General features: G+C 38.7%; 2 protein-coding genes across 3 annotated transcripts in view; one reads left to right on the plus strand and one right to left on the minus strand.

Moving 5' to 3' along the window:
* Positions 1-8,509: 8,509 nt before the first annotated feature.
* LOC147578622 (uncharacterized) lies at positions 8,510-26,602 on the minus strand. Its single transcript, XM_086715222.1, has 4 exons — positions 26,570-26,602; positions 24,484-25,555; positions 23,339-23,451; positions 8,510-17,447 (listed from the first exon to the last, which is right to left on the minus strand). Exons 1-3 carry the CDS (start codon positions 26,600-26,602, stop codon positions 23,423-23,425), a joined length of 1,134 nt encoding a protein of 377 aa, XP_086571348.1. The 3' UTR covers positions 8,510-17,447; positions 23,339-23,422.
* STRADB (STE20 related adaptor beta) overlaps positions 24,971-27,057 on the plus strand; it is a 35,461-nt gene continuing 33,374 nt past the window's right edge. Inside the window, exon 1 of one of the 2 annotated variants that reach the window (XM_025912638.2) lies at positions 24,971-25,109. The gene's annotated coding sequence lies outside the window, so the exon portion shown is untranslated. Of the gene's footprint in view, positions 25,110-26,374; positions 26,590-27,057 lie in introns of those variants that run through there. The other variant, XM_086719272.1, reaches the window with a different exon arrangement.

Raw genomic sequence — 27,057 nt, forward strand, 5'->3', positions numbered from 1 at the left:
TTGTCTCCAACAGGTGCAGTCACTCTGGAGAACAGTATGAAGGTTCCCCCAAAAGTTAAAAATATAACTACCCTACGACCCAGCAATTGCACTACTAGGTTATTTATACAAAGGATACAAAAATGATGATTTGAAGGGGCACATGCACCCTAATGTTTATAGCAGTGCTATCCCCAAAGCCAAATTATGGAAAGAGCCCAAATGTCCATCGACTGATGAATGGATAAAGAAAATATGGTTGGGGTACCTGGGTGGCTCAGTCAGTCAAGCCTCTGACTTCAACTCAGGTCATGACTCATGGTCTGTGAGTTTGAGCCTCGCATCAGGCTCTGTGTTGACAGCTCAGAGCCTGGAGCCTGCTTCAGATTCTGTGTCTCCCTCTCTCTCTCTCTCTACCCACCCCCTCACTTGTGCTCTCTCTCTCCCTCAAAAACAAGTAAACATTAAAAAATTTTTTAAAGAAGATGTGGTATACATATATAATGGAATATTATTCAGTGATCAAAAAGAATGAAATCTTGCCACTTGCAACAACATGGATGGAACTGGAGGGAATTATGATAAGTGAAAGAAGTCAGAGAATGACAAATATCAGAAAATCACTCATATGTGGAATTTAAGAAACACAACAGATGAACATAGGGGAAAGGAAGGACATATAAGATAAAAACAGAGAGGGAGGCAAACCATAATAGACTCTTAAATATACAGAATGAACCGAGGGTTGCTGAAGGGGAGGTGGGCAGGGGGATGGGCCGAAGGGGTGAAGGGCATTAAGGAGGACACTTGTTGGGATGAGCACTGGGTGTTACATGAAAGTCATGAATCAATGGGTTCTACTCCTGAAACCAATACTACACTGTATGTTAACTAACTTGACTTAAAAAAATCAAAAACAAAAAAATAAAAAAACTTAAGACAGCAATCTGCAGTGGCCAGTGCAAAATGAAGTAAAATTCAAAAGTATTTCTTTAGGTATTTTGATTTCAACTCCAGCTGTCAAAAATTCATTTTCATATGCAAGATCAGTCTATTGTATGCAATTGAATTCTTCCCCATGTACCTTATTGTCCAAATTGCCATTCCTAAATCAATCACCACAAAGGAAAAGGAATGAAAATTGGATCAAACCAATAAAGATTTGCCCACTCCCATACCCTGAAACTGGGAGGAAGAAGAAAGCAAACTCTGAAATATATGACCATCAGGTATTTGAACAAAATCTTAATTAGGGGTTCTGCCAACAAAGAAGTGGGGGAGGGGATAATGATTCATCAGTAGGCAAACAAAAACTTTCTTAAGTCTTTATGTTACATATAATCTTTACCAAGGTCTTTTAAATTATAATACTCCAGAGACCTAAATTTATAATTATTAACCCGGCAATGTATTTTTAAAAATAGAATGGTAATGCAAATATAAGAATAAGCATGCTAGTGTATAACAGGCTATCTAGTGCAGGGTAAGCAAACTATTGCCTGAAAGATGAATTTGGCCTGCCCCTGAGATAAAAATAGTTTTTACATTTTTGGGATGCCTGGGTGGCTCAGTTGATTGGGCGACCGACTTCGGCTCAGGTCATGATCTCACAGTTTGTGAGTTTGAGCCCCATGTCGGGCTCTGTGCTGACAGCTCAGAGCCTGGAGCCTACTTCGGATTCTGTGTCTCCCCCTCTCTCTACCCCTCCCCTGCTCACACTCTGTGTCTGTCTCTCAATAATAAATAAACCTTAAAAAAAATTTTTTTAAAGAATAGTTTTTGCATTTTTAAATAGTTGAAAAAAATCAAAGTTAAAATGATTCAAAATGTGTGACAATTATATGTAATTCAAATTTCAGTGCCATAAATGAAGTTTTACTGGAACACAGCCACACTCACTTATTGATAAGTGATTGGGCTTTCATGCCTCAGTGGGAGAGCTTAGTAATTGTGACAGAGACCTTATAAGTCAGGCAACACCTAACTAACATATTTACTCTCTGACCCTTTACAGAAAAAGTTTGCCAACTCCCGATCTAGTAGTAAAATAATTCAGGTATTAAATAATCATCTGTCTAAATCAATGATTTCCTAGATCAACTTCTTAAACAGGGTTCCACCCTACATTTAGATACTTATAATTAGATCACTACTTTTTGAAGAATTTCAGTAAAGAATAGACTTTTATTTCCTACACTTACAAGTGTATTTAAAGTTATTTCAATTTATTTTTTTTTTTAATTTTTTTTTCAACGTTTATTTATTTTTGGGACAGAGAGAGACAGAGCATGAACGGGGGAGGGGCAGAGAGAGAGGGAGACACAGAATCGGAAACAGGCTCCAGGCTCCGAGCCATCAGCCCAGAGCCCGACGCGGGGCTCGAACTCACGGACCGTGAGATCGTGACCTGGCTGAAGTCAGACGCTTAACCGACTGCGCCACCCAGGCGCCCCTAAAGTTATTTCAATTTATAAGAAAGCATTTTTTAAAAAGTAGTAAGTTACAAATTTGCATGTGAAGAAAGAAGTAGAGAGGAAAGGAAGATAAAAAAGGAAGAAACAGAGGGAGCAGGAGGGAGATGAAAAAGGAGAGAATAGAAGCCAAGTGCCTCTCATACTGGGCCAAATTGGTTTTTAAACAGAACTATGGTTCTTAAACATATTTTAATCAAAGACCATTGTGAAAATCTAATGATAACCTTGGGACCTTCTGCCTGCCACTCTTACCTACTAGGTGGTTTACTCTTATTATAGCATTCCTACTTTTTCTGTTTTTTATATTTACATGTATCACATAGAAACACAGACACAAAAAAACTGTGTATAAAGTTCAACTATGGACTCCAGATCTTTGCTCTGGAGGATTGCTTTTTAATTAGTTTTGGAGGTGGTGTTAATTGTTTAGCCTTAACTCTTCTATATAAGAATAAAGAACACCAAGTTGAATACAGAACTAAGTCCATCTTCAGAGTCGTGCAGGAAGAATCTAGACTTCCAGGGCAATCCAGGAACCTGCCTAACCAGAAGACTGTGTACCAGGTCAGAGATGATCTGGAAATGATATGTTCTTTCCGATGACTCTTTAGAGCTAAGGAAATAGACCCTTTGGATGTGCCCTAGTCTAGATCTGAGTGCCTCAGTAGGATTAGTTTGGAGTAGCAATGTTGAGCATAAAACAATGTATGCACCTTGGCATCAGACAAACCTGAATTTTTATCTTATTTACTGGTCTTCTGACCCTGAGCACATTATTTAACAGTTCCTCATTGTCAAGGTGGGAGTAATAATTTACTCTTTATAGGGAGGGTCAGGTATGAGAACTACATAAAAAAATAGAAATTCCTAGTTTGGTACCTGACATACAGTAGACACTAAAATGCTCATTCCCTTCAGCTTCCCCTTTTGTTTGGGCCTAAAGAAAAGATGATGTCTTCTGCCTAGTATTTCTTAAATTTCTGGCTCAACAGCCAACTCTGAGTTCAGAATAGCTACCCTGTTTAGACTACTCTATAGTCTAACGATTGAATAATCTTCATATATAAAGAGAAAAGGACTGAGCAATAAAGTGACAGGTGCCTTATAAAGCAGGACAACTGAAGAAGATTTTTACTGAAGTTCATTCCTTCAAGGATTCTGGGGAAGGGATGTTACAATAAAAGTCTTAACTATAACTAGTACCTTTATTCATAGCATAGAAGCTATATTGGTTTCCTACTGCTGCTGCAACAAATTACCAAGAATTTAGTGGCTTGAAACGACACCAGTTTGTTATCTTACAGTTCTGGACATCAAAGGATGAAGTGGTTTCAATGGGCCAAAACCAAGGTATTGGAAGGTCTGTGCTTCTTCTGAAGGCTCTAGGGAAGAATCCATTTCCTTGTCTTTTCTAGCTTCTAAGTCTGCATTCCTTGACTCAGGACACTTTCCTCCACCTTCAGAGCCAGTAGTAGCAAAGCATCTTCAAATCTCTCTGCTTCTACTGCTACAAAACCTTCATCAAATCACTCTCTACCTCCCTTGTATAAATATGGACACCTATGATTACATTTAGGACCCAACTAGAAAATCCAGGATAACTTCCCCATCTCAAAATCTTTAATTTAGTCCCTTCTGCAAAATCCCTTATGCCATATAAGGTAATATTCACAGGTTCCAGAGTATTAGGATCTGGGTCTCTTTGACAGCCATTATCCAGCCTACTGACAGCAGTTGAGAACATGGATTCTGGACCTAGGCTGCCTATATTTGAACCCCAGTTCCACCACTTACTAGTTGTACGACCTTGGACAAATTACTTAATCTCATTTTTTTCATCTAAAAATGGACCTAATAACAGGCTCTATTTATTTGGTGGCTATGGGGATTAAGTGAGTTAGGAGAGGATAGTATTAACACCCACCTCAGAGAATCGGTTGGGGGAATTACACAAGTTAATACATGTAATAGAACAATGCTTTAGAATAGAGTAAATTCTATGCAAATATTAGTTACTATTTCTATCATTACTAAATGGTACTACTTTAGTATCATTAATAATATTATTGTTATTGTGCCTTACACAAAGTTGGGAACAATGTAAACCGTACTTGTGACACTTAATGGCATTTTTCTCTTAACATAAGAAATCCCATTTACTGCCTGCCCTCTAACAAATGATGTCAGTTTAGTGACATTTATCATTTTCCTTTCTAAGAAAGACTGCAGAATCAGAGTTCTAAATGTAGTAGAAACTGCTGGCAAACTCTGGCAAGCACAAACAACACATTTTCAGTGCCCTTCCTCGTTCGTACAACATATTCTTAGTATCTCCTTGAGCACCAACTATTTTTTATGCTCCATTTTTATTCACTCTTTTCAGGAACAACTTCAATGCTTTTCTTTGATCAACCAAACATGCATTATTTAACAAGAAGCCAACCTTTATAAATCATGCACATCTAGGAGAAAATAAAGTAAAATAGCCAAGTGACTTAAACAAGAATACGACTTAAGAAGAACAACCAAAACATGTCATTGATGGGGATATTATTGGAAGAACACATGATGGCTAATGACTTAGTTTAGCCTAGCCATGGAAACTAAATGGTCAACAGTGTGTGCCTAAATATAGGTTCTGTGCCTTAAAAAAAATCTTGCTACTTCCTTAAAACAGGATACACTGGCCAAAATAGGCTTACAGAAAAGACTAAAACAATTCAGAGAAACCTCATCTCAACAAAAGCACAGAGCCTACAATTAAAGTAAACAAAAGATTTAACAAACACATAGGGGCTATTGGGTGGCCTAGTCAGTTAAGCATCCGACTCTTGAATTTGGCTCAGGTCATGATCTCAGAAACTGTGAGATCAAGCCCTAAATCAGGCTCCATGCTGACAGTGAGGAGCCTGCATGGGATTCTTTCTCTCCCTTTCTCTCTGCTCCTTCCCACCCTTAAACTAAACATTAAAAAAAAAAAAAAAAAAAAAAAAAAAGATTTAACAAATACTTAAGTTAGAAATACACTTTAAAACTTTACTATACAAATAATACTTTGGGGATTAAATTAGAGTACATGTTGTCTGCTTATTTGCATGGAGAAATGGGAAGAGTGCCAATCACCATCAGCAGGAGCTCTTTTAGGCAGCAACAACCCTAATCCGGTCTAAAGATAACCTGTATAATTTAAAAAATAAAATAAATTTACTATATTTATACATTAAATAGATTTTTGATGCAGATATGCACTAATTTTAATGTTGTCCAGCTACATCAAAGGTAAGATTTACCAAAAAAACCATTAATTTTAAAACCAGCTCTTAAATCACAAAAAAGACAGTATGATTGCTTTAGTATAACAGTTGAAAAAAGGGGTGGGGTGTCACCACCACAATCCATCCTGAAGAGTGAGTAGCAGACCTCACAAAGGCAGAGACCACACATCAACACCACGTCTAGCTGGACTGATGTGCCCCAGTATATTACAATCGGCTATATTCAGCATAGCTATCCTACCAGCAGTTGTAAAGTTCACCCTTAGGAAACAGGAATTGTGCCCAGCAAATATTTTGTATCCCCCTTTTTTGGTATCATCTCTTTTTTTTGTATCCCCCCCCCTTTTTAGAGATCTTTTTTAGATTTAAAGATCAGTAGGATTTTCAGAATATGAAATATATGGAGGCAGCTCTACTTACAAACAGGTTGGATTCCAAAGGCTGTTAAATCCATTGGTTTAAAAGCCCAAAACCATAAGTGAGATTCAGGTTTATGGGCTCTGCATTCCTTTCTACCTGATATGATACATTTTGGGCATTTTGTAAAAACTTCTCTGTTTTGTTTACAATAAATATTTGCTGAGGCAGACAAACCCCCGCCACAATCTCTACCAACAGCAGAAGGGAGGGAACTTCTGGCAGCTAAGGAATCCGCACCAGACCTTCACCTGCAGATAAGGAAAAACCCATGGTGCCACCTGTGGTTTCTGATAAGTTTCCACAGAAGCACTTGCATTCACCATGCTTAGCCTTTAAATTCTTAAATTACTAACTTTAAATGAATTAATCTTTGAATAAATAACTAAAAAGGCATCCCACTTTAGCAATCATCCTCTGCCAAAACAATTTCTAATTTTTTTTAATGTTTATTTTTAAGAGAGAGAGAGAGACAGAGCATGAGCAGGGGAGGGGCAGAGAGAGAGGGAGACACAGAATCCAAAGCAGGCTCCAGGCACTGAGCTGTCAGCACAGAGCCCGATGCAGGGCTTGAACACACAAACCATGGGGTCATGACCTGAGCTGAAGTCAGATGCTTAACTGACTGAGCCACCCAGGCACCCCATTTCAAAAAAAAATTTTTTTTCTAATGCAAAACCATTTCAAACATTCACATTTCTTCACCTTTTGCTGTCAATAGCACAGGCCCATCTTTTTTCATGGAATTGTCTTTCAGAATCATTCTTATTGTCTAATCATATGTTTAATATGTGTAATTTTTGCACTTTCAATTTTTTTTACACCATTTCTACTTTTGTGTCCATCAATCTACCACTAGCACTGCTTTTAGGGACAAAATGGAGTTTGTATCTACTTTTGAGATACCTCAAAAGTATCTATATAAAACAAACATGCTAAAAATAACAATAATGGCTGAGTTGAAATGACCATCTGTTGGTGATCAGCAGAACTGAATCTGCTCTGGGGCATACTCTGTCTCTAGCCAGAAAGTTCTTGAATTATACATTTTAAACAGATGAGTTTGTGTTTAAAAAATGTAGAAGAAAGTAAATCTACCATGCAAGAACAGGGTTTTCTGTCCTGTACATTTAGACATGTAATTTGAGATGTTACTCATGCTTGGCATTTCATTTCAAGCCAAATATTAAAGGTCTGAAGGAAACCTGAGCCTGATATCTTGTTTGCAAAAGATAATGAATTTATATTCTTTGAAGTAAGCTAGCCCAAACTACTGAAGTGGAAAGGAATACTATTTCTCTGTACTTTCCTCAACAAATAGTGAATAGTGAATAATGAATAGTGAATGGGTAACTGCTCATAAGTATCTGTGATTCATCAAGGTCTTTAAATCACTAAGAGCTAAAACCACCACAGCAACACTGAAGGTTTCCTAGACAAGGAACCACTTGTGAGTCAATGATCAATTTTACAGAAGAGCAGCCACACTATACAATTGTGGTTGCACACTGCATACTTTACCTTTTATAAAGTTAGGCAAATGATCCAAAAGCAAAAAAATAGTAGGGGCTTTTTCAAGAAATCAAGGTCTAGTCATTATCAGAGCCATTTTGTTTCATATTTCACATCTATATCCTCATCCTCATAGCTAATCATAATAGCTCATCAAAGTACAATGACAGTTATCAAAATATGAAACCAATCATGAGGAAAATGTTAAATCATGCTTCCAAACATACTCTTTAACAAGTCATAAAAACATGATTTAAAAGAAAGCATTAAAAGAGAATATTTTATGATGCTTAAATAATTAAAGTTTACCCATCTGGAAAATTCACACATCCAATGTGCTGGAGTACCAACTATGGCATCTAATAAAAGTTATTGCTATTGTCAGATATTATTTTCAAATTCTGAGAAGTATAATATTAAACATGTTAGTAGACGTGTTTCCCTTTCCTATTGGCCTTAGGATGAATTACATACGTTGGTATTCAAAAGTTAAACAGCACCTTTATATTTGTAACGGACTATGAAATAACATATACTACATAACCCATTTATTTTTACAGATTTTTATTAAAACTGAATCTATACTTAGATAATTCCTCTATGCCTCAGTTTCCTCATTTATAAAACTGGCACAATAACAGTACCTATCTTATTGAGTTGTTATGTGGATTAAATGAGTTAATATTTATTAAAGCATATGTTAACAAACTTAGGTTTGCAAGCATAATTGGTTCCAGAAACATGCTTGTAATCCAAAGCACTCAAAAATCAAAGTGAATTTCAAGAACCATTGGTTCAGTTGTGATCATGTGATGTTCAGCATCACATACTTCTCATATTGCAAGACATTGCTTGTTTATCAAATTAAAATTTATTAGAAATGTTTGCCAGTCTTATGGAACATTGGTAGAACAAGTTACTCACAATCCAATGTTATATTGTACTTGATACACACTAAGAATTATTTATATGTTAAATATAATTTAGAAGTTAAATTGATGGGGAGGTAGAATTATAAAATACAAACAATACCATTTCATGATACCTGGTCATCTGGATGTAGAAGATACAGAATTCAGATCAATTCCTACCCTTCCACATTGTTGACAGCTCTATTCTCAAAAAGTACATGCTCTTATAAAAAGCATGGCTATATATCTCACCTGGAACTGCCACCTAGCAATAATTCAGGAGTTCTAACAATTACTCTTACCTAAGGTAATCCTTTCTTGTTACTAACTACTAGTGTTAGGGAAACTCTTATAAAAATTTCCCTGAATAAAATGCTCATGGTGGGAATGCACGGTGGGAGTACAGCCATTCAAACAAATGGCTATAAACAAAATTAGAGATATACCATAATGACATTTACACAATAAATTAATTTTTTTCTGCATTAAACTTATAAACACATTAAAATGCTTGCCTGTGGGTTAGAAAGTGAGGGAAACTTGGAGCAAGGTAGGAGATAAAAGGGAAAAAATTTAAAACCCAAGGAAGCCCTACTGTTCTTTCAGAAGGCAGACTACTTCTCATATAATTATAATCATGTCTCTTCAAACTCTATCTGAAATCCTATGTCCTTTCAAGAGAGCACTATTTTCTCTGTCTGATCTGGCAAAGAGCTACACAATGTTAGACAATATATCCAATTCCAATATTGCAAAAGCTTTTTCAAGACAGGGTTTTCTTATAATTTCTAAGGTGTGGAGACTGAGTTTAGTATGAATTAGTTAAATATTTAAAAGTTTGGGACCCCTGGGTGGCTCCATTGGTTAAGTGTCTGACTCACAATTTCAGCTCAGGTCATGATCTCATGGTTCATGGGATTGGGCCCTGCATCAGGCTCTGCACTGACAGTGTAGAGCCTGCTTGGGATTCTCTCCCTCTCTCTGCCCCTCCCCTGTTCGCTCTCTCTCTCTCTGTCTCAAAAATAAACTTGTATTTAAAAAAATAAATATTTAAAAGTTTCATAAATGGAGAAAATAAGATTTACTAAAAGGGTTAATATTATCACATTACACCTAATAAGGTACACATTTCATCATCTTACCATATGATAGCAGAGCTCCTCTTAGGAAACAAATGGCTTTTGTTTGGGAAAAATACATGGAAAAGCCACTTGTGGAAGGTGAGGCCTTGCAGCATCAAAAGAAAGGCTAAGATGCTCTACATAAGATTAGGGAAATAACTGTTTTTTCTTCCTCTGGAGAGGGAGACAGAAGCCAGATGGCAGTAGCTCAGAGGCCACAAGAACACCAGGAATTTGCAGATATCTTAGGGAGGGTTTTGCTTCCCCATCACATGAAATTAAAGGTTCAAGACAACTATTTAGCTTTTAAAGGGTCTGTCTGGACACTCAGCTGACATTTGGATTATAGATACATTAAAATATTTGTTCACAACCCAAGAAACAACAGGGGTTTGCAAGGATGCGGAGAAAAGGGAACCCTCTTACACTCCTGGTGGGAATCTAAACTGGTGCAGCTACTCTGGTGAACAGTATGGAGGGTCCTCAAAAAGTTAAAAATAGAACTACCCTAGGATCCAGCAATTACACTAGGTATTTACCCAAAGGATACAAAAATACAGATTCAAAGGGGTACATGAACCCTGATGTTTACAGCAGCATAATCAACAATGGCCAAGCTATGGAGACAGCTCAAATGTCCATCGAATGATGAATGGCTAAAGAAGAGGTGGTGTGGGTGTGTGTGTGTGTGTGTGTGTGTGTGTGTGTGTGTGTGTGTGTATAATGGAACATTACTCAAACATCAAAAAAAATGAAACCTTGCCATTTGCAACAATGTGGATGGAGCTAGAGAGTATTATGCTATAGTCAGAGAGGCAAATACCATAATTTTATTCATGTGTGGAATTTAAGAAACAAAACAGATGAACATATGGGAGGGGAGATAAAAACAGAGAAGGAAACAAACCATGAGAGACTCTTAAAGACAGAGAACAAACTGAAGGTTGATGGAGCAGGGTGGGTAGGGGATGGCAAGATGGGTGATGGATATTAAGGAGGGCACTTGGTATGATGAGCACTGGGTGTTGTATGTAAGTGATGAATCACTGAATTTTACTGCTGAAACCAATATTGCACTGTATGTTAGCTAACTAGAATTTAAATAAACATTTTAAAAAGAAAAAAAGAAAATACATGTTCCTGAAATAAACTTTTATAGCCCCCCAAAATAATAAATACAATACAATACAATACAATACAATAAAATAAAATATTTATTCACAAGAGCAGTTGGTGTCAAGAATTTATATTCTGGGATTTTAATAAAATCATCATAGCTATAATATTTTAAAGTCTTTTTTTTAACAGAAATTTGTGTCCTTTTGATTCAAATCATGATTCAAATCATGATTTTTGATTCAAAAATGAGTAATGCAGAGTAAATGGCATAGAATTTGGGATTTCTGTTCTCTTAACCAAAAATGGGGGAAACACCTCGAGCAGAGACATTTTATACAACAGCTTCCAGATTCCATTGGTACTATACCACAAAAGTATATATATACTATATTTCTAGAACCAAATACATCCTTACCCAACAAATCAGAAAGTATATTCTTTCAATGTTGATTGGCAATATTTAAGCTGTAGATTAAATCAAGAGATATCATCATCTGAAAACCTACAAACAGTTCACAGAAGATTAAGAAATGAACTGAACAGATGTAATCATGCTGGCAGACTTAAGAGTATTATTGTATAATCTGCTCTTCAGGACTTATTTTCAAATAAAATAGCTAAGAAGACCCCTTAAACACCACTTTAGCATAGCAGTAAGGTAAATACAAATTTTAAAAACAGAATTAATTCAATAAGAGGTAGAAACCTGTGTCTTCATTTCTCTTTGTCTCCTCTAACAATCAAATGTAAACTTGCTCTTGGTGACTTAAGATGATCCTAAATCCTTCAGTTATTTTAAACTTATAATAAGGTAGCCGTTTCCAAAAGATGCCAAAAGAAAAAACTGTAGGTACTACAGTTCTTCAGATCAACAAAGTAATCAGTGGCACCAGGACATGCAATCTTATATGACCAGGAACAGGGTGTAACTTAAAATGGGAGTGGTCAGAACAGAATATTATAAACATATTTATAAACATATCTATTTCTAGAATGATTTCTAGAATTCTACATATCTAAGACATATAACTTTTTCAGTAATGTAATTCTGCTAAGCAAGGAGATGTTCAAATTACATTGTAGTTTAGATATTAGTCATCATTTTCCAAACCAGTTGCCACAATTAACTCTAGGACTTCAAAATAAGGTTATCTTTTGAGGGAGAACTGACATGCAATGGATGACTCTGGTTTGCCAATGAAGTTCAGGTAAGTTTTTTGAGCTATGGCTATTATCTGCCACTCAGGAGACAATGAGATTCTGAGCCTGACAGGCACAGTAAGTAGGCAGCTGAGAAGATTTCAGAACCGTCTTTCTCTACATGCCTTACTAATAGCTAGTAGCCCCTGTTCTTCAGGATTTTATCAAGCCCCTCTCCTTTCTCTCCTAAGGAATCTCATCTACTTCAAAGGCCTTAATTTCGAATTATATTATAATTACTTCCCAAGTCTCTATCTTTAGCCCAAATTCGCATAGGACTTTAAACCACAACTCTAAACATCAACTTGTAATCAATACCATAAATTCATCACATTCCAAAATGAACTTATATCCTTCTCCCATGAAACCTGTTTTTTCCTGCTTTACTAATTAGTTAATATTATCAGTTTAACTGATCAGCAGAGCCAAAAATCTAAGAGTCATCTTTCTTCTCTTCAATTCCTTCTTTTCATGTAGTCACCTGTCCCTGTCTACTTATTCTCCAAGCCTGTTGCCATGGCCTTAGTTCAAGCCCTTCTCTCCTCTGGCTACTGCAATAGCTTTCCACCTGGTCCTCCAGCCTCAGCCCCTTCTACTGTGAGCTAGTGTGGCCTACTGCTACTCAGCCCACCCCTCCCCATTCCCTAAGCAGATTGTTCCGTATGCTTCAGATGTCCTCCATGTCTAAAAGCACACAAAAACACAAAACTTATGTGAACCTGGCTTCTCCTACAAATTTTCCTATAAGAGAAAAATACAGTTTGTAAACCAAAACATACAGTTCACTTGATAGTTCTACTGTACATTAATGGCAGACATTCTGGCTTGTTTATTCTTCTTGAGTGAGTTTGCTTAGTGTGTCTTTTCCTCCAGATCTATCAACTCAGAGTACACTGAGAAAACTTCAGTTTCTAGACTTCAACAATTGAATAGGAGACATCACTGCCCTGTGAGACTTTTCCTGAGCAGATACTATCTTCTTTTGACAGTGAAAACAAACCAACTTCTATGTTAAATTCATGAATTTGCTGTAGAAAACAACAAGTGAAACTAGCAGTATAAAAGTTTTCTAAGATCAGCTGATAATGTTAAACAATTGATAATAAAGACACAAGAACCTTCTGTGTTTCAAATGAGAAACACATGATAAAGAAATATATTCTCAATTTTGAACCACATTCAGTCATTCCTAATAATAATAGATAATACTGATGGAGTACTTACTATGTGCTAAGCATTGGAATAAAGGCTTTATGCACATGACCCCTTTTAATCCTCAGAACCCCAAGATGTGAACATTATTATTGTCACCATTTCATAAGCAAGAAAACTGAAGCTTAGAGGTTAATTAACTTGCCCAAACTAGGATAATGTCAGAATCAAACCCAAGACTATGTTTTCCAAAGCTGGGTCATCCAAACTCTTGAGCTCTACTATCAAGAGACTGGGAGTGTGGGGGACAGTGAGCATGTGTAGTTTGAGAAATTCTCCTTCTCCACTCCACTAAAATTAGTGGAATATAGACCAAAATAAATCCTTATTCCAATAAATTAAGTCTACCTATATCTTGATATCTTGCATATGCCAGGCATTCAATAAATATTTATTGAAATGAATGACTCAATCTCTAGTCAAGTTATATCCTTGCCTTCTGTAGTAGGGACAAAAACGAAACTACATGAGAAACCTAAGACTGTCAGAGCATTTGAAAACTGAGAGCTTTCTTAGTACAATTTACAAAGTCTATAAAGGTTTCTCATGAGTTTCAGTAAGAGATGTTAGCTATGGACAGGGCTCTATCAATTAAGCCCACCAGTTACAGTGAAGTTGCAAAGTCCCTAGAGATGAGTTTGACAACACTGTGGCAAAACCCACAAAACCTTTAATAATGACCCTCTCCCCAAGCTTTCTTATTTTAAAAACATTGGTAGTAAAATATTTTTCCCCTAAAGTTAAGGCATGGTAATGAGAAAGTCCAACTGCTATGGGAGTGGGGGAAAAAAGTCCTTAGAACAGACTAAAAAGAATTTGATGACTCAGGGTCATTACTATGTCTAGCAATCACTATATTATAGTATAATGACTACAGCTGTACCCTCCAGGATTATAAGCTTTTAAAAAGCTCTTTCTTCCTACAATAAATCATCAGAAAATGCTAATTTTTTGGAGATTGTAAGTCCACTTCTCATTCTCTTTTCCCCCTCACTGTGAGGCTATTACACTTTGCCATTGCAGGGTGCCTCTCTGCTTTCTAACTGGCTGTTGGCTGAGAAACCAGACAACCAGGTTATCAGAGAACCCAGAAGGTGTCTCCTTGAGACTGAACCCTAGGACCTGTTTTTCTGCCCTTGGCTAGCTCCTCAATTACCTCTTTCTTTCATCCCTCCAGCACTGGGATTTAGTTGGCTTGCTTCTCTTCCTTTAGCACTATTGTCAAGTGCTTTTCTCATCTTGGTGTCCTTTTTTCTTTTCTATAGGCTGGCTATGAATACACTCTGTCCCTTCTTTATTGAACCCCAAGAAAAATATAGGTTCTTCTCTCTTTTGTGAGAATTTTACTGTTAATTGCTATTGAGAAGTACATAGTGGATTACAAACATGGAAAAAATGGTTTAAGAATTCTTAAAATTTTTCATGATTATTTTACTCTTTTTTTAAAAAAAATTTTTTCTAATGTTTTTACTTATTTTTGAGACGAGAGAAACAGAGCATGAGTAGGGAAGGAGCAGAGAGAGAGGGAGACACAGAATCCAAAGCAGGCTGAGCTGTCAGCACAGAGCCCAATGCGGGGCTTGAACTCACGGACTGTGAGATCATGACCTGAGCCAAAGTTGGATGTCCAACCGACTGAGCCGCCCAGGTGCCCCAATTATTATTTTACTCTTTAATCAGTATTTATTGACTGCTCTTCTTGGATGTTACCAGACTATGTGCTCACTATCTTCCTCACTATAACACTGTGAGCTTTTTGAATGACGGTATTTTATTTTTGTATGCCCCAAAGCTAAAAGCAACAGACACATAGTAGGCTCACAATACATACCTAGCTATAAGCTTAAAGATTAAAAATGCCAACACACTGAATTACAGAAGTAATTTAACGAACAAAACTGATTAATACATTTCAGTCCAACGTCAATTAAATGAACTGCCTTGAAAAATTAAGCAAAGATTGAACATTTGAAAGAAAACACTGTATTTGCTTTATGAAAAACTATATGAGGGGTGCTTGGGTGGCTCAGTAGGTTAAGAGACTATTGATTTCAGCTCAGATCATGATCTCAGTGTCATGTGATTGAGCCCCTGCTTCAGCTCCACACTGGGCTTGGAGCCTGCTTAAGATGCTCTCTCTCCCTCTTCCTCTGCCATTCCCCCTACTCCTCCCTCTCTCTCAAAAACAAAACAAGACAAAACAAAACAACAACAAAAAACACCTCTATATAAGAGTTTGCTGTTAAAAGGCTGATTTATCATTTTTATAGCAATAATGCAGTACCCACTTTTCTTGTAATAACGAAAAAGAACTAGTTGTCAGTTTCAAGGGAAGCTAAAATGGAATCTTTGGCTTCTTGCTTAGATTTATTATGTTTTCCACTAATAACATTTGCAGCTGTTTATGGATACATTTAAAATAAGCCCCACATCAAATGAAAATGATCAAATATCTTCTTAAACGCACAACTGCTAATCTAAGTCTTGTTTGTAGTCTTGAATTTGTGACTAAAATAAAACAAAGGAAGTTAGTGGTTTAGCCTAGTACTAGCTAAAGAGCTAAAAATGATTGAAAAGAAAAAAATTTTTAAGTTGTTATGTGCTTTAGAAACAGTAGTACCATCTTAGGGACAGTTTAGTTGGTTTCTAGTCTCCATCTCTTCTTTTCTTCCTTCAGACAGAGAATGCTCTTTCTTAACCAACAAACTTGTCTTTGTTTTGATTTATATCACTGGCCTGAATAACCTCAAAGCACCAGACACAACATGCCTAGACTGAAAGCAGTAAGAGTAGAAAGCAGAGCTTTGGCACTTGGGACACCAAACATGCATTTACTTAAGTGATGAATTTTTGAGAAGTCTTTTCTAAGTTGACATGCATTTTAAATATAAAGAAGCAGTTAAGTGCTCCTGGAAAAGTCACAAAACCACGTGTAATGGGGCTGCTGTAAATTTAGTCATCAACCATGGATCTCACATCATAGGCATGCCCTTCATTATCCTCTTAAATGTCCTTTTCTGAGACAGCTCCATACCACATCTTTGACATTCATCTCTGAACCCATCTGTTCTCCATCCTTCTTACTTTTATTCCTGCCACCAATAAATCTATATCATCTATAGCTAGATTTCTCTCCAAACTCTGAGAATTAAACACAAGCATAACCTCAATCATGCACTTGTACACTTGTTAATCAGAGTATAAATTAGCAATTCTCTTAGAAGAACTGGGTGGCTGGAAGACAGAAGTGGGAGAGAAACTTATTTTACAATTACCTTACAATTTGTCTACCATATGTATATGCTCACCCAGGTATAAAATATTGAAACATATGTTACTTAAAAGTCTCTACTCCTGCCTTCTCTAAACTTTGCTCCACTAGTTATCCCTATTCAATAGCAACATCCTCCTTGGTCAATTATCATGCTCAAAACCTTCCACTTTGCTCAAAACCTTTAAAAAAAAACAGGTAAAATTTAAAATTTAATATTTCTCTTCTTCAAGACTCTGGGTTCCCCTCTAGCTATTGCTCTCTGTTCTCAGTCAAGTTTCTTCAAAGAGTATTTACTCTCTTCCTTATCTTTTATTCACACCTCAACCCCACTATAATCTGATTTTTCCTGAAACTGCATTCTCTTCCGTTACCAATAGGCCCTGCTTACCCATCCAGTCATGATTTCTTAGTTGTTATCTTAGTATCTCTTGTTCAGTAGTGTTGACCACTCCCTACTTAAGCTTTCCTATGACTTTCCTGAAGTCTACATCTTAAAATGAATGCACTTTCTCAAATCCCTTCATTGGATCACCCAGCTCCCTCCCCTTGATCCTTAAATGCTGGTGTTCCCCAAAGTTCCAAATGTGACTGCATTCTTTATTGCTGCTCTTGTTCATTTACCTTTGTGCAAACCAACCACTACCTCTGCAGTGTTAATAACTCCAAATCTGGCTCTTCAGACTAGACTTCCTCAGCTCCACTCAAATTTCTCACAGGCTGATTATATTCCCTTGAATTGATCCACTGAACAGTAGTAGATGCCTTCTTTCTCTCATCTTCCACATCCAATCCATTACCAAATCCTATACAGTCTAATACCAATATATGCCTCAAATTTGCCCACTTTTCTTCATCCCCTCTTCTGTCATCCTAATTCTACCCATCATTAGCTCTTAGTCTATGAACCAGCCTCTTATAACAGGACTCCATGCTCAACTTCTTGCTCTTTGTCTCTGTAAGGCAACAAGAAAAATGTGTTAAAAACTAAACTCCTTTGGGGTGCCTGTGTGGCTCAGTCAGTTAAGCATCTGACTTTAGCCCAGGTCATGATCTCACGGCTTGTGGGTTCGAGCCCTGTGCTGACAGCTCAGAGCCTGGACCTTGCTTTGGATTCTGTCTCTGTCTCAAATATAAATAAACATTAAAAGAAAAAAAAAAACACCCTAAACTCCTTTAAAAAAAAACAAAACCTAGGATAAGATCCATACATCAAATCACAGTCTACAGGGTCTGGCCTAGTCTGGCCCCCTGACTACTTCTCTTCACTCATCTTGCACCACTCTCCTTGCTTATACTCAGCCACAGAGACACAACCTTGTCATTTTTTTTTTTTTTTTTTTTTTCCTCATCACATTCTCTCCTATCTCTGGGCCTTTGTAACTGTTCACTGTACCTGTAATACCCTTTCCTCTTATTGTTTATATGGTAACTACTTCTCACTCTTCCAGAAAAATCATCCTCAGGGAGAAGTTGCCAGTCTACCTCATCTAAAGTAGCCAGCCTCCCCTGCCATCTTTATTTTCTAATTCAGCATCTAATTTGTTTCTTTCACAACATATATTACAATTTACTTTCAGGAAGTAGTCTTCCAGGAAGGAAGGGGGAGGGGCTACCTTCTCCCTTTCTTCTCTCTTGATGATCAGAATGAGTAGATAATGGTAGGAGCTTAAGCAACTCAATACTAATTTGTAGTTGAAATGAACTATTAACTGAACTAGTGGGTGAATTCTTTCACCATGAACACACATATCAATTTTTTTCTTACACACATAGTGTAACACTCTTAAATTAGACCCTTAACTATTCCTTCCTTATTGTCAGAAAGCTTTCTAAAGAGAAAGAACTTGAAGTTTGGCAAACGCTAATGGATATAGACATGGATAAGCTTCAAAGACCTCAATGATCCTTACAACATGAATTAGTTCCACTTCTATACCACGAGTTAACTTTGTATGCTCATTTTCTAGCACAAATAAATCATAATCCAGGGTGTTTAAACAGGATATCCCAAGGTTATATGAATCAGTAACAAAGCCAGGAACATTACATATTAAGAAGCTAGTTATAGGGGCGCCTGGGTGGCGCAGTCGGTTAAGCGTCCGACTTCAGCCAGGTCACGATCTCGCGGTCCATGAGTTCGAGCCCCGCGTCAGGCTCTGGGCTGATGGCTCGGAGCCTGGAGCCTGTTTCCATATCTGTGTCTCCCTCTCTCTCTGCCCCTCCCCCGTTCATGCTCTGTCTCTCTCTGTCCCAAAAATAAATAAAAACGTTGAAAAAAAAATTAAAAATATTTAAAAAAAAAGAAGCTAGTTATAGAAGAAATTTCAGTAAAATGACCTGAACTAACAACTGGTCAATCAGCTGCTTATTGGACAGTTTTCAACAAATGCCTCTTGAATTAAACTAAAAGACAAGAGAAAAAAAGTGGTATATGACAGCCTCTGACCTAAGGGAGTTTAAAGATCTAAAGAAATCTAAGATCTATCAGGGAGAGCTCTAATGAGCTCCATGATCTAGATTAAATCTAAGATTTCATGATCTAAGATAGCTAAGAAAAGAAGATAACACCACCAGATAATAAATATCTAATGAGTATTAGAACAGAACTGTTCTACATACGAGTCAGTGGGAGGAAAGGTCTTTTTGGCTGAAGTGATCTGGTTTCACACAGGAGTAAGATTTAAGTAGGTTCCTCAAAGATGGAAGGATTTGAACAGTGAGAAGGGGAGTGTCCAGTAGGTAAAAGACAAAGAAAAAAAAAAAAGACGAAGAAGCCCCAAAGCAAACAGAAGACGGAGCCAGTTGGGCAGCAGTGTATAGACCAATTTAAGTAAGACTGATTATGGGGAAAGTACTTGGAACCTTAAATTTGGCAAGTTCAGATTAAGAAGTCTGAACTTGATCCTATAAGGAACAAGTTTCTAAATGAAAGTGACGACTGAGGGGTGCTTGGTTGGCTCAGTCGGTACAGCATGCAACTCTTGATCTCAGAGTTGTGATTTCGAGCCCCATGCTGGGTGTAGAGATTACCGAAAAATAAATCTTAAAAAAAAAAATGACATTTCAGAAATAAATCTGGAATCAGAATACAGAATAAATTTCAAGGATAGAAAAATTTGAGATAAGAATCATTTTAAATGTTATCAAATTATGCCTGGATTATTGTAATAAAGGCATAAATGAGGTGAATGGGAACAATAAGAGGGATTTGTGAGACACTGAAGACAGGATTTAACTTATGAGTTGGGACTAGATGAGCTTTATCCTCTCCTAAAAAATAATTACATCTAGCATATACCTCAATCATTTGACTTCAAACCTCACAATTTTCATTGCCCTTCATTCCCTAAGAGCTCTCCTTCCCAGGCAGTTGGTGTCCCCCCAATCCCCAAACTGGATTCTCCACCAACATAATATAGCCCAGACAAAACAAAGGATTCTCTTTACCAGCTCCCTAGACACACCAAGAAACCCTCAATCCTGTAACTTTGTTCATGCAATTTCTTCTACCTTTAATATCTCTTCTCCTTGTACATATTCAAAGTCTAGCCATTCTTCATACCCCAGTTCAAACGCCACTTTTTCCCAGTGCCAGTTTTCCCAGAAGCCTCAACTTGAAATAAGATTACTTCTGAATACTCTCCACTTTTCTCTAAAACATTTTAACCATATAATTATTCCTTATCTCCTCTGATAAACTATATACTTCCTATAGCACACATAACCCAATTTATTTTTTTTATTACTCCCTCCTTTCATAGGTACTTGAAGATCTTGATAAATAACATATGGTAACATGTAGTATAATGGCTAGGAGCACAGACTGTGAGGACAGGCTGAGTTTGATTCTAACATTTGCTATGTGATGATGGGTAAGTTACTCTTTTGTGCTTCAATATCTTTACGTATAAAACGGAGATAATAATGGTAGATATTTTATAAGGTCATCAGAGGAGTTGGCTTAAAACAGTGTAAGCCCCATAAAACTGTCTATTAAATGCAGTGGGCAAATACTGAACATTCTGTGGTATAAAGTTTTATTTATTTACGGAAAGCAAAATGTCAAAAGTAAAGCTGGTCTCTAGATACAAATTCTTCCTAAATCCTCCCATGTTTGCCCTAAGGGTTAGCTGTGGCCTTTAAAATCTTCCTTAACAATAGTTCTGCTTTAGTTTGACACTTCAATACTGCAAGAAAATATTTAGTTCAGCTTCCACCTAATTGATCTCCTTGCTTCCAGTCTTATCCTCTTTAATCCATCCTCCACAAAGTTCAGAGTAGTCTTTCTAAAATGCAGATCTAATGTTTTTCCTCTGCTACAAACCCTCTCCATTCCATCCTCCTTAGGATAAAGTTCAGCTCCTTAGCATTTCATACAAAATCGTCTTAATATGGCCCCAGCCTAATCTCCAGCTTCATCTCTCAACACTTCTTACCATGAAATCTAATCACCTGGCACACCTCAAAGGCTTTTTGTATGTCATTCCTTTTGCTAGAACATCCCTGCAGTAGTTTGCTAGGACTGCCATAACAAAATACCATAGACCGGGTAGCTTAAATGAGAGAAATTTATTTCCTCACAGTTCTGGAGGCTAGAAGTCGTATATCAAAGTATTGGCAGGTTGCTTTCTCCTGACACTTGCAGATCCCTGCCTTGTGAATGTGTTCTCATATAATTTTTTTTCCTCTGTGCACACATCCTTGGTGTCTCTTTTTGTTTCCAAAGTTCTTCTTCTTATAGACACCAGTCAGAATGAAATACGACCCACCCTAAAGGCTCCATTTAACTCAATCACCTCCTTAAAGGCCCTATCTCCAAATACAGTCACATTCTGAGGTTTTGGAGGTTAAGACTTTAACATATAAATTTTGGTGGGGCACCATTCAGCCCACAACAACCCCTTCTCCTTTTCTTTGTCCAGGCTTATTCCCATTTGTTTTTCCAACACGGGCCCAAGCCTTCCCACCCCAGGTAGATTTCACTCCCTTCCTCTCTGTTCCTATAGGACCTCTGCATGTTGCCTTCTGTATACTGCTATCCTATTAATACACTATCACAATTTTGTCTTTCCCTCTTCAGACTGTGTTTATTAAGAGCAGGGGCTAAATCCCTAGCACAGTGTCTGGCCCATTGAAGATATTTAATAAAGATTAGATTATTGAGGGAAAGTAGAAGAAAGAATAAGGACTTTGAAGAAAGGCAAGAGTGGGTTCAAATCTCAACTGAACCATTTATTCTTATATCTTTGGGCAAGTCACTAAATGCTGAACTTACATTCTATCTAAGGTAGTTGTACAGATAAATGATCTAATTATAATAAAAACACCCAGTTGTGGGGTTGGTTCACGGAAGGTGCTCAGTAAATGTTAAAGATTTCTGAGCATGCCTGGTTTGATATCCAGTTCTATCACTTAGTAGATGAATGACCTTGGGTATGTTAACTTATCCTCTGCTTCAATTGCCTATCTACAAGAACACCGCATAATGCTATTGTGAGGATAATAGAGGTAAAATGTTGACCGATATCTAACACACAGTATTATAAAAATGTTTCCTATTATTACATGAGCACTGCAGATCTGAAAAAACATGACTGGAAACCATGAATAATTTAGTCCCTTCATTCACTAAGTCATTTTAAATGTATTATTTTAATGCCTCAGATTTCTTAACTCAAGAGGATGGTAACTAAAGAGGGTAGAAAACTGGTACAGATGATATAAAGAGCTCAAAATAATAAAAAAAAATACATATTACTATCTGTTTCATTTCTTATATTGGTGTTTAACATTTTCGGTATTGATGTGAAATTTTTAGGAAACTAGTTTTTCTATTCTTTGTGGCTACTGATGTTAACGATGATTTTCAGTACAGAATAACGCTCTGGCTCATATTTTCAAATGTAGAATCACTAAACCTTTGAACTGGAAAGAACCTCTGAGATGAAAATCCAGTCCTATCATGCCTTACACAAGTAAACTGCGCTGGATTTGGAATGGGCTTTTAGGGTCTTAATGAACAGCTCTTCGGGGGACAGGAATGGTAAACAGAGAGAACACTTTGTTCAAAACTAGTAAAGCAGGGGTTCAGAACCTATTCTAGATATTCCAGGTATGTAAGGAACCAGTATTAGGAAATAATGCTGGAAAATAGTTTTTGATCATCCAACCTTTAAGGCGAGTAATTTCTGAAGTAGGTACAACTTACCTGACCTGTAACTTTGAAGCAAGGCAGATTCAGGTTTGAATCTTCGCTTGTTACATAAGCAAAATCTTTGAGCCTCAGAGTAGCACAATAAGGTTATTATAGATTAAGTGAGTGAATGTATGTAGAACTTATGACTGGTGTGCCTGGCTGATTGACAGGACAGCTGCCTCAAACACAGGTTTTAACTGCAAGGGTCCACTTATATACAGATTTTTTTTTTTTAATACAGCACAGTAAACATATTTTCTTTTCCTTGTGATTTTTAAAAACATTTTCTTTTTGCTTTTTAATGTTTATATTTGAGAGAGAGAGAGAGAGAGAGGGAGTGCAAGCGCGCAGGCGGAGGAGGGGCAGAGAGAGGGAGACACGGAATCTGAAGCAGGCTCCAGGCTCTGAGCTGTCAGCACAGAACCCAACTCGGGGTCTAACCCACTAACCATGAGAGCATGACTTGAGCCGGATGCTCAACCAACTGGGCAACCCAGGCGCCCCAACGTTTTCTTTTTTCTAGCTTACTTTATTGTAAGAATACAGCATGTAATACATATAACACAAAACATGCTAATCAACTGTTTATGTTATGTTCTGGTCAACAGGCTGTTAGTAATTAGGTTTTCGGGGAGTCAAAAGTTATACCTGGATTTCTGACTGTGCAGGGGATAGGCACTCCTATCCTCCATGTTGTTCAAGGGTCAACTATACTCAAATGTTTGTTCTTTTTTATGGCTCCTTCAACAATGAATAAAAATCTGTAAAAAAAAAAAAAAACAACACTGTCTTTCATACATGTGATTGCTGAATGCCTGAGACTTGTTGAACATTAATTTTAAGAACAGAAAGCTGGAAAAACTGCTGAGATGATAAAGTGTCTTTATCCCTGCCCTTTCTCACCACCAAATGTCCTTCACAATTTGTTCTGTTTGTTCTGAGGTGTCACGTCAAGGCTATTAACAGGCTATTTGGAGATCACTGTAACTCAGACTTCCAATTCTATGGTAAAGATTTGAAGGTCAGGACAATTTTTGCTGAAATACCTATTTTTTTAAAAAAACTGGAAGAGTCCATATCATTTTATTCCTATGATCCATTCTAGCTTGGTGAATTTCCAGTGAAAAGTTACTGCTTCCCCCCCCCCCACCCCACCCCGGCGTAGAAACTGCAGGTTTTAATAAAAGGTTCGTGGGCAATTAACTGAGATCACTATTATTATTATGACCCAGAACTCTTTTAACTGTTTAGATTATGCTGGTACTAAAAACGACATCTGCCAATATCTATTATCTATGCTTGAAACTAAAGTTAACCATTTCTTTTCAAAGATATGTGGTATCTGGCTCAAAATCAATCTCAAGAAAAGCCCAAATCAACACAGAAAAGAGCTCTTTGCAATATCCTCTCCTTTCGCTCACATCACAGATGGTGACCGAGGCTTAAGGTTTAACGTCCAGGCACTAAAGCCGCTCATCACTCAGGGATGGGGCTCCAGCTGGATGCTCTCTGACAGAGAATGATAGATGCTGCCAATCCTCAAGAGGTGCAGCTGGGGTGAACCCAGAGACCAGAGCCCAGCACCCATCACTTCGTACCCACACTTAGGAAACAAACCACTTCCCACCGCGGGGCGGGGACCCGGCGAAGACCCAGGCCTCCGATATCCAGCCTCCTGTTCTGTCCGCGCGTGACCTCAGAGGACAGAGAGGAGCTCGGGGCTGGGAGGCTCCTGCGTTTTCAGGGGAAGTTGGCAAGGGCAAGTTCCAGTCATGCGCGGGAATGTTACTCACAGGAATGCCCCGACGTCCTCCGTCCTCCGTCCTCCGCCCGCGCTCCCTCAGGGAAAGGATCTAAACCGGTAGCAGCCTGAGAGCTGCAGCCGAAGCGGCCGCCGCTGCCAGTAACCGCCCGGGCGTGGCAGAGACAGGCGAGCGACTTCACAACATCATCACTCGGCGACTTCGGTTTTGCAGCGACGCCCGGGTCCCTAACTGCCCCACACAATTGGGGAAGAGCGAAGGAGACCCATTCTCCCAGCAGCCTCCACGGCTCCAGCGCACGACCTGTCGGGAATTGTGGTTTCGTGTCCGCCCGCCCCTGCACCCTTCCAAGTTGTTGCGCTTCGGCCCCGCCCTCAAAGCTACAAGACCCCGCCCCCTGGCTGCCCAGCCCTGGGGCGGGAGGCGGGGCCGCGACCCTGGGGCGAGTCCAGTCCGGGCGGACTGCCGGGGACTGGGGCAGAGTTCCAGGCCCGCAGCCCCAGTCCGGGTCGCGCCGCCTTGCTGCGCCCCGCCGCCCGCGCTGGGAGCGGGTCTTGTGCGCTCGCCGTGCCCCTCGGCCAGCTGGGCTCCCGGGGCCAGCAGGCCTCGCACCGCTGGCCGCCTGAGGAGAATCGCTGGTTGTGGTCGCCGCCAGGGTAATAAGGGGAGGCTGGGCCGGGGAGGGGAGGGTGTAAGGCCCGGTCGGGGACGTGAGGGAGCGCGGCTTGGTCCGCGCACGCCTTGGGAAGCCGGAGGCTAGAACTCGCCGCCCCGCTTCGAATCGAAGCCCGGGCAGCCGGCGGAGCCGTGGCTGGATCCGGCTTGCGCGAGCGGCCCCTGAGCCCCCGGCCGCCCGCTGGCGGAGGCACCTGCGTGTGGGGTAGGCGGTGCTTGCCGGATTTGGCCGCTCCAGGTGCGCACTGCGCGAGCTGCGCGAAGTGTACTCTTCCAACCTCCGCCCCCGCCCCCGCCTCTCACCTTTGGCCGCGCTCAGGAGCCTGGAGGAGTTTCCAAACTGTAGACAGCCTTTGGCCCGGGTTTGTGCACCACCTTCTACGAGTTCTCTGTCAAGATCCCCCAAAGCAGGACTCGGAAGGAACCTCTTGGAAAATTAAATGCTCAAGCTTCGTTTGGGTCTCAGAATTTAAATCCAACGTTGTATTTTTCCCTCGTCGGTTTGTTGTGTCAAATACCTTTTTCCTCAAAACTTGGTCAGGATTTGTGACACAGCGTCTCCCTGGTACAGAGTCTGTCTGGCGCACAGTAGGCGCTCAGTAAATATTTTTTGAAAGCATGAGTCACGGTACTAAGTTTGGAAAATTTTACAGAGTTGTGTGTGCGTTGCTATAATTTTTAAGATTTTATGGGTTCTCAAGATCCCTCTGAAAATTACAGTAATTTTAAGGCTCAGAGTTAAATCTGGTGTTTTTTTTTGTTTTGTTTTGTTTTTTTTTTTGCATCCCCTGTAACAATGGCCTCTGTTGGATGCCTAAATTAACCCAAAATCCAAGTTCTGTAAATAAATGTGACCTATGATTCTAACAAATTGTTAACCTTAGATATGAAAGCCTTCAAGTGATTTTATAATGGAGCAGGTTTAAATTACTTATAAAACGTTCCCCTGATTAGCTTGTTAGATACAAATGCAAGGGACCACATTGATGTACTTGTAATACGTTTGGAAATACAGGTCTCAAGTATTTCTTTAAGAAGGATTTATATTCATATCTAGTGAAAGAGCATGCAGGGGAAAATTATGACAGCAAATCTATTCCCCACTCCCCTTTACTAGGTGCAGCTGCTGCCTTGACCTCAAAATGTCTTGTAAAATTATCTCTTAATCGTCTGCATATCTAAAGCAGAAGCCAGTGAGATTAAACCACCCCAAAGGGCAACTCCTTTAGTACTAACTGTTCTCTTAGATTGTGTCAGTTTCTTCTGTGTTTTTCTGAAATATAGATAATGTAATGGATTAAATTTTTTTTTTATTATTTAGAACTTACTGACATGAAGTGGAAAAAGCAAGAAACAAAATCCTGATAACCAGAAAATTCAGTTAATCACGACATCCTTAATCTTCCTGCTAGTGGGAATGTAAACTGCAAGTGGTCAGGACCTTGTCTGCCCTTGTCCCCAGTGCCTGACCCATGGCAGCCATTCATTAAACACTTGTGGAATGAATACTTGTCTGTTTCAGAGTAACAGTGTAATGACTTTCTACATATGTATGGTTTCTTCATTTATTTGGATGTTTCCTTAGAGTTGATTACTAGAAGTGAGAATTTTATTGGATCAAAAGGTAGGAGTATTATCATGGTTATTGAAACATTGCCAACTTGCTTTGCAAATAAGCCTTTTTGAACCACCACCAGTAATATTTGATTGTACTTTTTGGAGCATCCATTCAAGCTCTTATATTGGTAGTGTTTGGTGGTTAGGAGCCCTTTCAGTCATTTGATCTCCATCACCCTGGAAATTGGGCAGGGTAGATACTGCTTTCCCCCTTTTGTAATACAGCAAATGCCACTGCCTTAAATTGATGATAATGAATGGCAGGTGACAAAATAATCCTACCCTTTCAGGTTTTTCTTCCTCCTGTTCTCT

Source organism: Puma concolor, chromosome C1 (genome assembly GCF_028749965.1).
Source record: "Puma concolor isolate L17-30 chromosome C1, mPumCon1.1.hap2, whole genome shotgun sequence".
Classification (NCBI taxonomy): Eukaryota; Metazoa; Chordata; class Mammalia; order Carnivora; family Felidae; genus Puma; species Puma concolor.

Coding starts and splice junctions, on each gene's coding strand:
- LOC147578622 (XM_086715222.1), bottom strand. CDS start 26,602: ATGGGTCAGGCACTGGGGACAAGGGCAGACAAG. Junction 25,556..26,569: donor TGGGGACAAGGGCAGACAAG/GTCCTGACCACT, acceptor TAATTTTCCAAG/AGGTTCCTTCCGAGTCCTGC. Junction 23,452..24,483: donor GAGGACGTCGGGGCATTCCT/GTGAGTAACATT, acceptor TTTTTTTTACAG/ATTTTTATTCATTGTTGAAG.